The sequence below is a fragment of the Hemiscyllium ocellatum genome, chromosome 15 (assembly GCF_020745735.1).
Source record: "Hemiscyllium ocellatum isolate sHemOce1 chromosome 15, sHemOce1.pat.X.cur, whole genome shotgun sequence".
Classification (NCBI taxonomy): Eukaryota; Metazoa; Chordata; class Chondrichthyes; order Orectolobiformes; family Hemiscylliidae; genus Hemiscyllium; species Hemiscyllium ocellatum.
Window position 1 is genome coordinate 56,481,500 of NC_083415.1, and position 13,831 is coordinate 56,495,330.

General features: G+C 44.2%; 1 protein-coding gene across 3 annotated transcripts in view; it reads right to left on the minus strand.

Annotated features, from left to right (window-relative positions):
* Positions 1 to 4,204: 4,204 nt before the first annotated feature.
* The window catches only part of arhgap46b (Rho GTPase activating protein 46b), a 212,502-nt gene continuing 202,875 nt past the window's right edge, over positions 4,205 to 13,831 (minus strand). For all 3 annotated transcript variants that reach the window (XM_060836506.1, XM_060836504.1, XM_060836507.1), the window contains 2 exons: positions 13,063 to 13,232; positions 4,205 to 10,851 (listed from right to left, as the gene is read on the minus strand). In XM_060836506.1, coding sequence (XP_060692489.1) covers positions 10,657 to 10,851; positions 13,063 to 13,232 — 365 coding nt within the window. In that variant the 3' untranslated portion in view covers positions 4,205 to 10,656. The remainder of the gene's footprint in view (positions 10,852 to 13,062; positions 13,233 to 13,831) is intronic.

Consider the following 13,831-nt stretch of genomic DNA (forward strand, 5'->3'; position numbering starts at 1 on the left):
CAAATCACAAGGGACGAACTCAGATTTCTTCAGTTTCCTCATTTCCCCTCCCCCCACCTTGTCTCAGTCCCAACCCTCGAACTCAGCACCACCTTCCTAACCTGCAATCTTCTTCCTGACCTCTCCGTCCCCACCCTACTCTGGCCTATCACCCTCACCTTAACCTCCTTCCACCTATCACATTTCCAACACCCCTCTCCCAAGTCCCTCCTCCCTACCTTTTATCTTAGCCTGCTTGGCACACTCTCCTCATTCCTGAAGAAGGGCTCATGCCCGAAACGTCGATTCTCCTGCTCCTTGGATGCTGCCTGACCTGCTGCACTTTTCCAGCAACACATTTTCAGCTCTGTTGTGTGATTTTTAACTTCATTCACTCCAAGGAGCGTTCACTGTTTCTTAAATGTTCACTCATTTCAAATTCCAGTTTATGAAGTGCGCTCCACTCTAGACCATCAAACACTGTTGGAGAAAGGGGAGGAATCCCTCCCCACAATATTCAGAGAAAGAGGAGAATATTCATTAAAAGGCAGCGTCACTGGTGAGCAAAGCAATTATCATGCAAACAGATCACTGAGTTTAATTTTAGGGATATAGAGTTAAAGACTGAAGTTACACTAAATCTATGGCATCTTGTCCGGTCATTTATACAGTTAAGAGATTATTTTTTATTTATGAGGGTCTGGGTTTTTTAAAATTCATTCATGAAATGAGGGTGGTGCTGGCTAGGCCAGTATTTATTGCCCATCCCTAATTGCCCAGAGGGCAGTTAAGAGTCAACCCCATTGCTGTGGGTCTGGAGTCACATGAAGGCCAGACCATGTAAGGATGGCAGTTTCCTTCCCTAAAGGACATAAACAATGGTCATCATTAGACTCTAAATTCTACGTGTTTATTGAATTCAAATTCTACCATCTGCTGTGTTGGGATTTGAACTTGTGTCACAGAACGTTACCTGGGTCTCTGGATTAGCAGTCCAGCAATAATTCCACTAGGCCATTACCTCCCCTAAATACTCTTATAATTTGGGATTGTATCTTTTGATTGTAAGTAAATGTAGTTGGAGGTTGAGGGCATAGGAATATTCTAAAGTTTCCCTGACAGGATGTCTCAGTCGTTTGACTGGTAAAGATGAAAGGAAGGTTTTGATTGCCTGACTGAGGAGAATGATGCACCGTGTTTATGTTTGAAAACCTACAAACACATGAGTTAGGCCATTCAGCCCTTTGAGTTTACGCTGCCATTCAATAAGTCTATGGCTGAACTGTTTTTCTAACTCACATTCCTAACTCTGATAACTTTTGATTTTCTTGCCGAACAGGGAATTACCTACCTCTGCCTTTAAAATATTCACTGACTCCACCTCCGCCACATTCTGAAGCAAAGAATTCCAGAGTCACCTGCAAAAGTGTCTCCTCATCACCGTCCAAAAGGGATGATGCCGAGTACTAAAACGGTGCCTCCTAGTTTACCCACAAGAGGATACATCCCCTAGGGGTGGCACGGTGGCTCAGAGTTTAGCACTGTTGCCTCACGGCGCCAGGGTCCTGGGCTCAATTCCACCCTCAGGTGACTGCCTTTGTGGAGTTTGCACATTCTCACCATGTCTGTACCGGTTTCCTCGCTCAGCCCAAAAGATGGCCACGCTAAATTGCCCATAATGTTAGGTGCTTTAGTCAGGGGGAAATGGGTCTGGGTGGGTTACCCTTCGGAGGGTCGGTGTGGACTTGTTGAGCCAAAGGGCCTGTTTCCATACTGTAGGGAATCTAATCTGTTCACTTCCACCTTGTCAAAGTTGTTCAGGATCTTAAGAACTTCAGTTGAGTCACTCCTTACTCTTCCACACCCCACTGCAAACAATTCCCATCTGCTCAAACTTTCCTCAGAGGATACCTCACACTCATCGGGGGTCTCAATCTCGTAAGCCTCCTCTGAACCATCTTCAATGTATTTACATTGTTCCTCAAACAAGGAGACGAAAACTATGCACAGTATTCAAGATGTGGTCTCATCAATGCACTGTTTTAGTCAGGTGTAATCTCCTTACTTTTATAATCAATACCTTTCCTAATAAACAATAGCATTTCATTAGATTTCTTAATCATTTTTTATTCCTGCGTTGCAACTTTTTGTGACTTATGAACTTGAACACTTAGATCTCTCTGCACCTGGAAATCTGAACTAATTTTCCATTTAAGTAATACTGGCCTGTAGTTTTCTGTTCTCCACCCCCACACCCTTCTTGAATAGAGGAGCTACTTTTGCTGTTCGTTATTATTTCCTGTCATGACGGAACCTTTCCAGAATCTTAATTTTTGGAAAATTAATGCCAATGCATCTGCTACCTCATTAGCAACATCCTCTAAGACTCTAGGATGAAATCCATCAAGACCCAAAGACTAATGAACCCACAGTCCTATCAGTCTGCTCTGTATCACTTCCCTAATGATTAGATTGTCACCAAATTCCTCTCTTTCTTCAATCTTCTGATTTTAAAGTGAGTGTTTCTGCCCAGCTCAGCTCAATCCCTCTGTCACCTTCAACACAATCAACCTCTTCTAAGATCTGTCCTCATAGGGCAACGCTCTGTCCAGTTTGAGCCTATAACTAATGGGGCAGGAACTGTGGTTAGCGCTGCTGCCTCGCAACGCCAAGGTCCCCGGTTCGATTCCAGCCTTGGGCGACCACCTGTTTGGAGTTTGCACATTCTCCCCATGTCTGTGTGGTTTCCTCGCACAGTCCAAAGACGTGCAGGTCAGGTGAATTGGCCATGCTAAATTGCCCGGAGTGTTAGGTACATTAGTCAGAGGGAAATGGTTCTGGGTAGGTTACCCTTCGGAGGGTCGGTGTGGACTGGTTGGGCCGAAGGGCCTGCTTTCACACTGTAGAGAATCTAATCTAATCATACTGTCAGCACCTCCCATCCTCTACGCCAATGGTCTGAAATTATTTCTCCTTAAATGACTTAGCAGGAATTCCCTTCCTCTCAACTGATCTGGTCCCAGAGACTAATAATTGACCAAGTAAATCCTCTATTCGTAATTGATAGGAAACACTGATAGAACTTATGTACACGGTGGGTTATGTTCCTGCAAACTTGTATGCGTGCTCTAACAAGGAATACATCAAGCCTTGAGGACCTTGATCCTTCCTCAGTACTGCACCAGTCAGCCTGTCATTCTGTACCACTTTGAACCAAATTGAACTTTAGTCCCTATATGAAAAGGGGGTCAGAGGGGCTGGTGTAACACAGTGGTAGTATCCCAAACTTTCAGTCAGGAGGCCCTGGTTAAAATCCTACCTCCTCCAGAGGTGAGTTATAACAGCTGTGAACAGATTTAAACTATCTAAAGAGAAAGATTCCCCTCCAGGAGCTGTCGAACTTGTTGAATGTTTATATTAGAGAAGAAAGGAGGACTAAGTGTTCCATCAGGGCCTGTGTAACCTATGTACAGCAAACCTTTTATTAACCAGCACCTACCGGAGCAGGAGTGTGCTGGCTGATCAAATATTCTGGTTGATCAAGAGATAAGGCCAACCGCACCAAACCCTGACCAAGCAAATCTTCGACACATCAACATCCTCAAAACCAAAATCAATGTCAAAACATGAAACTCTTGAAATCAGTGTAAAAATACACTGTGTAATTGATACAGTAGCTAGCTCAGATACACAGCGCAGTTATACCTTAAGTACTCTAACCTCACGGTAGTTTCTTTTACTGGTTTATCAAGAATGCAGGTTGATAAGGTACAAGTTAAAACAAAATTAACAGAGTAGAAAGCAGCACTGGTTCATGTTCTCTATTTCAACTGTTCAGGGCAAAGGTTGGTTCCGCAGCACTTACTAATTAGATTAGATTCCCTACAGTGTGGAAACAGGCCCTTCGGCCCAACAAGTCCACACCGACCCTCTGAAGAGTAGCCCACCCAGACCCATTTCCCTCTGACTAATGTACCTAAAATTATGGGCAATTTACCTGACCCGCACATCTTTGGACCGTGGGAGGAAACCAGAGCACCCAGAGGAAACCCACACAGACACTGGAAACAATATGCAAACTCCACACTGACAGTCGCCTGAGGCTGGAATCGAACCTGGGTCCCTGGTGCTGTGAGGCAGCAGTGCTAACCACTGAGCCACCGTGCCACCCACACAAAAAAATACATGGAGAAATTCAAAACGAAGAGTCATTTATTTTGGACATTTAACAACAGCAGTATTTGTTTATGGTTAGTGTACACACATTTCCATTTGTGAACATTAATGCTCTAACTGTAAACGTTGGACTCTCACAACAGCAAACATTCAAGATCTTTTAAGGTCAGAATCTTGCAGTTTTTATTTACATTTCTGTTGCGGAAAGAAACATCCAGTGTACACAAAAAAAATTATTCTGCTTTTATACAACTTATCAAAAAGCATTAACATATCACAGCATGAAGGAGAAGCCAAGTGCAAAGAAAACAATTGAAAAAAAACAAAACATGAACAGCAATGTTTACAGGGAAGTTTACAACACAGTTTTACACATTAATACTAAAGCATATTTCAGACGGCACAATGTACAAAAGTGAAACAGATTCAAGAGTGGTTACATATTTGGTTTTGCTTTTAATAAGACAGTCTTCCATACAATGCACACAGGCAAATCCCTTTCCCCAGTTACTCATTCAGAAAGTCAATTCCACATTGAGTTTATTATTTAAGCCATATTTAACCTCCCTTCAGACTGTACAACTGATATTTAAGTAAATACCTGGTGGGGAAATGGAAAGAAAATGAATAAATGAGGTTTTTTATTCTTTAAAGCTACAATGGCTATGTGTATTCCCACCACCTGGATATTCTGAGGTTTAATTTTAACTCTATTGTTACTCAAGCCATCTGCTTATTTTCAGTGACCTTAATTTTCCCCAGCACCAATTTTGGGGGAATCTTGTCCATCACAAAGAATCCTTTGTATTTGTACAGAAATATTTAAACAAAACTATATTTACAAATTTCCAGTAGTGTAATACCAGATGTTGTATTATGTGCAGGAACACAAAATTAATGTAAATTATTGTCAGTTTAGTACCTCCACAGAATTGAATTACTTTACATAATCAAAGGGGGCATAAAGTCAGCAACATGGGGAGTGGGGCGGGCCTGATTTTAACTAAGATCCTCAGCCGAGAAATTGGATAGCAATCTTAAATTTACATTTAATGTTACCTTCCTCACAGACTGGAAGCAGGCTAGCTGTAATCAACACTTCACCTGATCCCTTCAGTTCCCTGACAGATGGGGAGACTGCTAGCACTCGCCCAATCAGTGGGCTGTGAAACAGCCATCCATCTGATCCCGTAGATATTCCAGCCGTGCCCGAGTTAAGATTCCACCCTTCACCAAGATAAAACAGCAGAATGCACAAGGCAGCACAAAGACCCAGAAATGTTCTTCAGTCAACGAGGTGTATTATACAAATAATCTCACCCGTTTGACTGGCCTGCTTTAGTTCCCACCAACGGTGCAATGAGACATTTTAAAAGGGCATCGAAGGAGTTTTGATTTACTCCAATCCTAAAAGCACCAACTCCCGCCTGGCAAAGGGTGGGGGCCATGTTGACGATTCAAGGGAAAGCGCCAGGTACTTGGTACCTTGCTCTATTCAGCCCACGCCATGGCCGAGGGCAAGGAAGTTCCTCAATCTTGGAAGCTATTCAGCTACAGAGACCATCAAGACCAGTTCTGAACCAGCCTCTGACACATGCACACCTCTAGTGGGGCTTACTCAATCAGAGCCAGGAGTAAAAGGCTGACTCTCCCCCCCCCCCCGACACACTTCTCTGGCCCAGGACCACTAAGGCTAATTGCTGTGTTCAATCCACTAACCTGACTTCAAGGCAGTGAATGCCACCCACAACAGCAACCAATCAGGAGAGATTCACTTCTGCACGGCTCTACATAGCAATGGTAGGTGGTTTTGGCCTGGTAGGTCACTGGGAGGGCAAAACTATGAGGTATCTTGATCCACTTGATTTCAATGCATGGGTCAGTGAGAAATGGATCTTTCCAGGGAAAGTGGGAAGGTCAGGGGGCACTGAAGAAAATGTCCATGGTTGGTCAATCTGTCATCAGGCTTCCATATGGCGCTGTGTTACACCAGTGTTTAGATGCTGTGGGCTCATGACTGACCCACACCCTCCCCCCTCCCCTCCCTTAACACAAGGTGCAGGGCTAGATCATTCAGCCCCAGGGATAGAAAAGGCTTCCAACTGGGGCATGATGAGGGTCAGGGTGGGGGTCAAATGGGGGCAGGATAATGGGGCTCAAAGAGAGTAACGGGCGTGAGGAGTAACAGGTTTGCGAGGAGTAACGTGGTATTGGGATAACAGGGTCGTGGGGAGTAATGGGCATAGGGAGTAACATGGCATTGGGATAACAGGGTCGTGGGGAGTAATGGGCACAGGAAGTAACGGGGCATTGGGAGTAAGAAGGGCACTGGGAGAAACAGGGCGTGAGGAATAACATGGTCGCGGGGAGTAATAGGGTCGCAGGGAGTAACAGGGGCATTGGCGGTAACAAGTTCTTGGGGAGTAACAAGAATGTAGGGAGTAACGAGGGTGGATGAGAAAGGGGAGGAGGTAAAATACCTTCTGCTAATAAAAGTGTACAGTCTGGCAAAAGATAAAAAAGATGCTCTACCAGGATAATTAGCTGCACAACTATAATAATCATCAATGTTTAATTGTACATAATTATACAGACACTTTCCCTTCTAGATAACACATCCTCTCACTGAAGGTTAGACCACACACTCCCTTATGTGAAGAACAATTCTAAAATATATTTTGTACAGTTATATAGCAGAAATATAAACTTAAGAGGAATATATAAATACAGCAAGCTGCAATTCAGAAAGATGTTTTTTGGAAAAGCTATCTTTTTTATTATAAAAATAGGACATCTTAACAACTGCTGAAACTAGACTCTGCGGCCGAGATCAACATTAGCCTTGGGAGAATGTGGGAGGGAAAACCACAGAAATTACAGGCAAAAGGAATATCATACATTAAACTTTTAACCAGATAAACTAGATTGGTGGGTGGTGGAAGGGGTGAGAAATGTTTGAATTAAAGTTTTAGCAGCATTATCAGATTGGTCAACTTTTAATCATTCTCCTGTTAAGGCATAGGCTAAATTGACAAGGCCTCAGAACCAGGCAACTGATTTCAAAATTAAATATTTGCAACATAGAGTCACTTGGTAGTACAGAACTTAAATATTGCTGTAGAGTGACAGAGAGAGAGAGAGAGAGAGAGAGATAGAGAGTGTGTGTGTTGACTTGTGAGTGTGAGAAAGAGAGAGTAAGTGGGTGTAAGAGAGCGATGGAGGGGAGAGAGAAAGGGACTGAGTGTGTGTGTGAAAGAGAGAGAGAGAGGCAGAGAGAGTGGGTGTGAGAGAATGAGTTTGTGAGGAGAGAGACAGAGAGAGACAGAGACAGAGAGAGCGTGAAGGAGGGAAAGAGAGAGACACACACAATGCCAAAGCATTTTGTCTTGCATCCATCTGAACAAATGCAAGAATACCAAATTATCTTGCTGTGATCCTTTGAAATTTGGCACTCTTGCATTTGCAATACAATTGATCAGCAACTTCAGTGAACGTAATACAACCTCATTCTTAAATGGGATCTGTGATATTGATGGTACCTCACAGCATTAGCTTCTGGTCTAGAATACCTTAGTGAAGAAGTGATAACAAAGATAATGTCTCACTCAGCCTCATCTTAAAACAGAAAGCAACTGTTTACGTGGAATATCAGAACCTGTCTGTTCAGATCTGAGTGTACAATTTTTAATCGTCTTCCGATTTTCCAAATCTGAAAGCAACACCTCGGAGTTGGAACTAACACGTGAACTCAAAACTTACAACACAATTTCAGAGAATGAGTCCTCATCCACAGATGTTTTAGGCACAAGACAGACATTTGCAATTCAGCAACGAACCACATTCTAAAAATAATAATTACAAAAAAATTGGACAGCTGCCACATGATCAGCCACAATCAAGAAGACAGGAAACCATAGTTTAGTAAAACTGGCCTAGTTATACTGCAGAAAAATAGCAATAAACACTCAACGGTGAATGGGGAGGGGAGGAGGGGAAAGAGTTTGGATTTGACTTAGCCTTTCCAAGGGCTAAGCAGTTTCTCACCCCGAGAGAGTGATCACAGCCAGGTTAGCAGGTAAGTGCTGTGTACCGTCCAAGCTTAATTTCAAATGGGAGAAATTACTAAGCCTCAACGTAAGCTCATGAGAAGTTCACATTCTGCTTTCAAATCTTGCATGGAAAAGACCAGCTTCAGGAGTATAATTCCACTGTATAGCCCGAGTAGTCCGATACAGAAGCTAGATGGAAAGGCAGGAGAGTGAACAGGCACTAAATTACCATGACCCCATCTCAGAACCATTCGTACCTCCTCAATACCTGGTCATGTTGAGTGCCCATGGGACTGGGTACAAACTGGATCACTTCACCCAGGTGTGGAGAGAATGAGGGACAAATGGTTATAATGGACGTGCAGGAGAATAGACCTCACCATCTGGCCTTCTCAAAGTCAACTGGATAACAAAAATAATTACATTAAACATAAATTCAATGGATCAAATAGGGCCTCATCCCAGTTAATCTATTTAATAATGGCTTTTGTTCATCCTTAATTGTAAAATTAAGATATCCAGTTATCAAAATGTAAATTAATTCAGTTTCAAGTGGCAATGATTAAATTTGAAAATGTGCCTGAAGTTGAGAGCTAATTCGAAGCAAATGTCCACATTTACTGGGCCTTTGTTCCCCTTAATTACTAAATCCAATTTGAATGTCACGATGGGGCTGTGGAAGCCTCGTATGAGATTTCTGCAATCTCCAAGCACGTTTGTTTTATTATAGTTTTAGACTCCAGGCCGTCAATCACATCGTTGAAGACTCCTGTTGGTTATGGGGCTATTTTATTTTTTTCTACAGCCATATATTCTGGCAACAAGAGACATTGATGACTGTTCTGTTTCCAGTGAGACTCCAAACAGTCTACCAGAGAAAAATCAAGAAGTGAAATAATTAGCCTTCAAGACAAACACTCGCATCACTTCCCAGGTACTTTGAACATCAATAAAAAAGAAAGGCCTTTTGAAACTCTAGTATAGTTCACTCAGTATTACATCATTAGGCCCCTGATTGTCATAGCAAAGGGTATTTCACACAGGCAGCACAGTTCAGTTTCAGAACCTCGTACTGCCGTGAACTGAAGGCTAGTTACGCAGTTAGCTGTGAAAAGTTTCCAATCCCTGAATTCCGAGGGTATTGATGCTGAAGTGGGGATTGTCCATCAGCTGAAAATGAGAGGATATGCCGCTGGACATGTGATGAACTCCCCCGGGACTGGGCCAAGCTGGGAAACTGATTCAATAAAAATTAAATATGGAATGCTCTCTGACATGCATTTGATGCAGCACAGTCACTGTCTGCCACATACCATTGAAAATGCCCTCTTTTGTGGCTGAATATCGGGAGGACACTCATTGACTTTCCTTCGCTTACACTCCGAGGACTGCAGTGGTTTAAGAAGGCAGCTCACCACAACGTACTCCTGGACAATAAACACTGTCCTAGCCAGCAATACCCGCATCATACAGATGAATTTAAATATAAAAAAGTTCCTAGAATAATATCAACTGAAAAACTCAATCACTCAACTACATCATCAGCGACCAAGGCATTTGAATCATCAGCTGGAGTTTTACAATAGTGCTGTGAGCAATCACAGTCAGAGCTCAGAATTAGTACAGGGCACTGGAAAGGGCTGTTTTTTTTTAAAACTAAAACAAGCAAATGTCTCGCTTTGTTCAAGAGGAAGAAAAAGACATACATACACCTTTGTTAATGTCTATTTAAAGTGTGCGTTTTCTTTCTTACAAAAGAAAACAAAATAAAAAGTTACACATACACAGCCACTCCCAGCTCCCTTCGCTGTTTTCGATGCTCAGTCACACAACAATTCAGATTGAGAGCTTTCCTGTCTCCCCTAATTGCCTCTTCTTTCCACCCCCCCTCCCCCAAAGCTTCAATGTTATTGCGCCTCCCTCCATTACTATGCAGTGGAAGGTGGAATATTGCAGTAGCTGCTGGATAATGCAAGGTGGGGATGAGGAGCAATGCTAACCTAATCCAACCAATGGCTTGGTTATCTCTGTCATGAGGCACCTTTTTAAACTCTGACCAGTGCAAATAAAAGAGAATTACGCCCACACACACACACACGCGCGCGCAAACTATTAGACTCAATTTATCATTATTGGCGCAAGGTTTTGAGAACACAAACTGCATGCATAACATCTCAGACACAGTAAGCCCCAGCGTCTCCCTCGCCTTTGGTCTGCACCATTGACACAGGGAAACACGACTTGGATTCAATAGCACAAATGGATGGATCTGCGTGGTCACTGTTCCAGGGACTGGTTTGAGGCAACATTTCTTCGTCAACGAGTGATTGTCCAGCCACCGGAAAGCAGGCAGAACCGAGTACAAACGCACGCACCGCACCATCAAAGGGACCACGGCAAGAGACCGACAAGAGCTCGCCACTCGGGCCCACAGTCCAGAACCTCTGATCTCTCACAACTCTTCTTTGACAAAGCTCGTGTCTAGATGCACGATGAGCAGGCGGATGAAGGACATCTCCTTCCGCGTGTTCTCAAAAATAATCCGGGGGTCGTCGGACTGGCAGCGCAGGCAGTTTGGAGCCATCACCATGGCGAGGTTGTTGACGTCCATCTTGGTTTTGCTCACGTTGATTGGCTGTGCAAAAATCTGTTCCAGAGAGGAGAAAACAAAAGTTAACAGCTCACCTCTTCTTTCAGAACGCCAATCCTTAAGCGTTTGTTTCGTGACAGCAAAGGGAAGCTGTGGCTTTTTATTTTCACTTATCCCACGCACTCTGTGGACTGAACTAACCTGTGTCTCCTCGATTTACTCAACTGCAGATAAAGGACCCAGAAGGGTCAGGTGAATTGGCCATGCTAAATTGCCCGTAGTGTTAGGTAAAGGGGTAAATGTAGGGGTATGGGTGGGTTGGTGTGGACTTGTTGGGCCAAAGGGCCTGTTTCCACACTGTAAGTAATCTAATCTAAAATGCTCCTGCCAAGGACTGCCTGGTCGCCTGGTTTCAGGTGCATTGTGTTCTTAGGATAAAAATGAGCTTCCCCATGTATAAAGGTGTCTGGGAAAATCAGTGTCAGAGTCAGAAACACCGGTCCTTTCAAGGATATTAAGACCTAGTTGTTAATAAACTTCAGTCGAGAAAGATCTCTCTGGTTTCTTTCAGAGTCTGCCTGAAGGGATCCAGTCTGAAGATCAGGGATCTGGGCATACGGGATTCCAATCAATTTGTGAGAGGGGGTGGATGCCCATTATGAAGCTATCTGCCAAAGTTTCACCCAGTTAAGAGGGGCATGAGAACCTGGAGGGGCAATAGGAGTGCAGGAGGCTGCCAGACCTAACAGGAGAGGGCAGATGCTGCCAATGCAGGTGACAGAATTATATTCAGAAGAATACAGCACAAGAGGAGGCCCTTTGGCCCCTCACACATATGCAGGTTCTCTGGTAGAGACTTACAGTTAGCCAGACACCCCATCTGCATTCTTCCCTTAAGCCCCCTGTAAAAACGTTTCCCTGCAGGATTTATCAATGCCCTGGAAAGTTACAATCCAACCTTCACTGACAGCCTTTCCCGGATGTGAATGTAAACGCTTCTCCCTGTTTTATTTCCTGTTCTCCCTCCACCTCCACTAGTTATCGGAAACACAGCCATCCATGTCCAAACATAGAGGAAGGAAAAGTTTACGGATACTGTATCCACTCCCCAGTGCCTGGTGCAGCACTTACAGCACAGGAGAAGGCCATTTGGCCCATTGAGCCTGTCTTGGTCCTTCAATAAGACCAGAAGAGATAGGAGAAGGATCATGGCTGATCTGACATTCTTTACATCCACTTTCCTGCCCTTCCCCTGTAATCCTCGATTCCCCAACTGATCAAGAATCTATCTCAGCCTGAAATATGCACAAGGACTCAGACTTGGACTCTGCCACCAACGCCCCCCCCCCCCCCCCAGCTATTTGTGGGAAGGAGTTCCAAGGATTCTCAACCCCCAGACAGAGGAAATTCTTCCTGATCTCAGTCGGAAATCGGCACCTCTTTATTCTGAGACTCTGCCCTCTGGTCCTAGACTGTCCCATGAGGGGAACATCCTTGACAGCATTGACCCTGTCAAGTCTCTTAAGAATCCAAAATGTTTCAATGAGATCACCTCTCATTTTTCTAAACTCCAGGGAATAGAGTCCCAATCTGTTTAAGCCTTTGCTCATAAGACAATCTCTCCACCCCAGGGATCATCCTAGTGAACCTTCCCAGGACTGCCTCCAATGAAATAACATCTTACCTTAAATAAAGTAACAGCTCACAGTACTCCAGGTGTGGTCTCACCAGCTGAAAATGTGTTGCTGGTTAAAGCACAGCAGGTTAGGCAGCATCCAAGGAATAGGAAATTCGACGTTTCGGGCATAAGCCCTTCATCAGGAATCAGGACCTTGTACAGTCGCAGAAAGACCTCCCTACTCCTCTACTCCAACCCCCTTGATAGAACTGTCCAGTTACTCCCACTCCCTGGCTATTTTCTCACTAACCCGCAGAGAGCTTAACCTTCAAGTCTGCTTCTGACACGGACACTATCTGGTAACTGCCCTCTTCACCCAGTCCAACATTCCCCCAGCCAGTCTTAAACACGATAGATTAATCTAGAGTATTTGTCTACACAGTGTTGCTCTCCATAGCATAAAATCCTGAGTGCAGATAGAGGCCATTTGGCCCATCCAGTCTACACCAACCCTCCGAACAGGAGCATCCCACCCAGAACAACCTCCTGCCCCTGCATTTCCCATGGCCAATCCAATTGGCCTGCACATCTCTCAAAGCCAGGGAGTGATGGGTAACGCGGCCAATCCCTGACCACCCAGGTATACTCACCTGTAAAAAGTGGATGAGGTAACCAAGGACGAGGCGATTTATTTCAGGCAGGGAAGCCACCACAGCAACAGCAGCTTCTGGATTCTCATAGTTGTTCACACACTGCAGATAAAACTTCTGAGGGATCAGCGGTTCCTCCAGCTCTCGATACCACAGTTTCAGGAGTGAGGCTGCAGGGGGACAAAAAAAATACACAGGCCCAATGAGAAAAGGAAAAGGTCCCTTGTAAAATAATGAGGGGTATGGACAGCATTAACGGTAGGTGTTTTTATCCCCAGGATGGAGGATTTCAAGATTAGGGGGCTCGTTTTGGAAAGAAGAACGATTTTAAAAAAAGACAATGAGAGGCAAATCTTTTTACCCAGAGGGTGGTTCACGTGTGGAATGAACTTCCTGAGGAAGTGGTGGATGTGGGCACAGTTATAATGTTTAAAGGCGTCTGGATAAGTCCACGAATAGGAACAGTTTAGCAGGCAGTGGGACTAATCGAGTTTGGGATTACGTTCGGCATGGCCTGGTTGGACCGAAGGGTCTGTTTCCGTGCTGTATGACCCTGTGAGAGGCCAGGTAGGGTGCTCACAAAGCAGTCCTGCATCAGAAAATAAAAATGCCTTCCTGTGTTTCGGTGGTGTGTCCAAAATACATAAAATTATTTACATTCAGTTTGCTGTCACGATCCAATTCGATCAGGAACGTTCTCCCATCCTCCAAAAGGACCAAGTGCTCTTCAGGTAACACAACACTTTGATTTCTCCTTTCATTGGCTAGC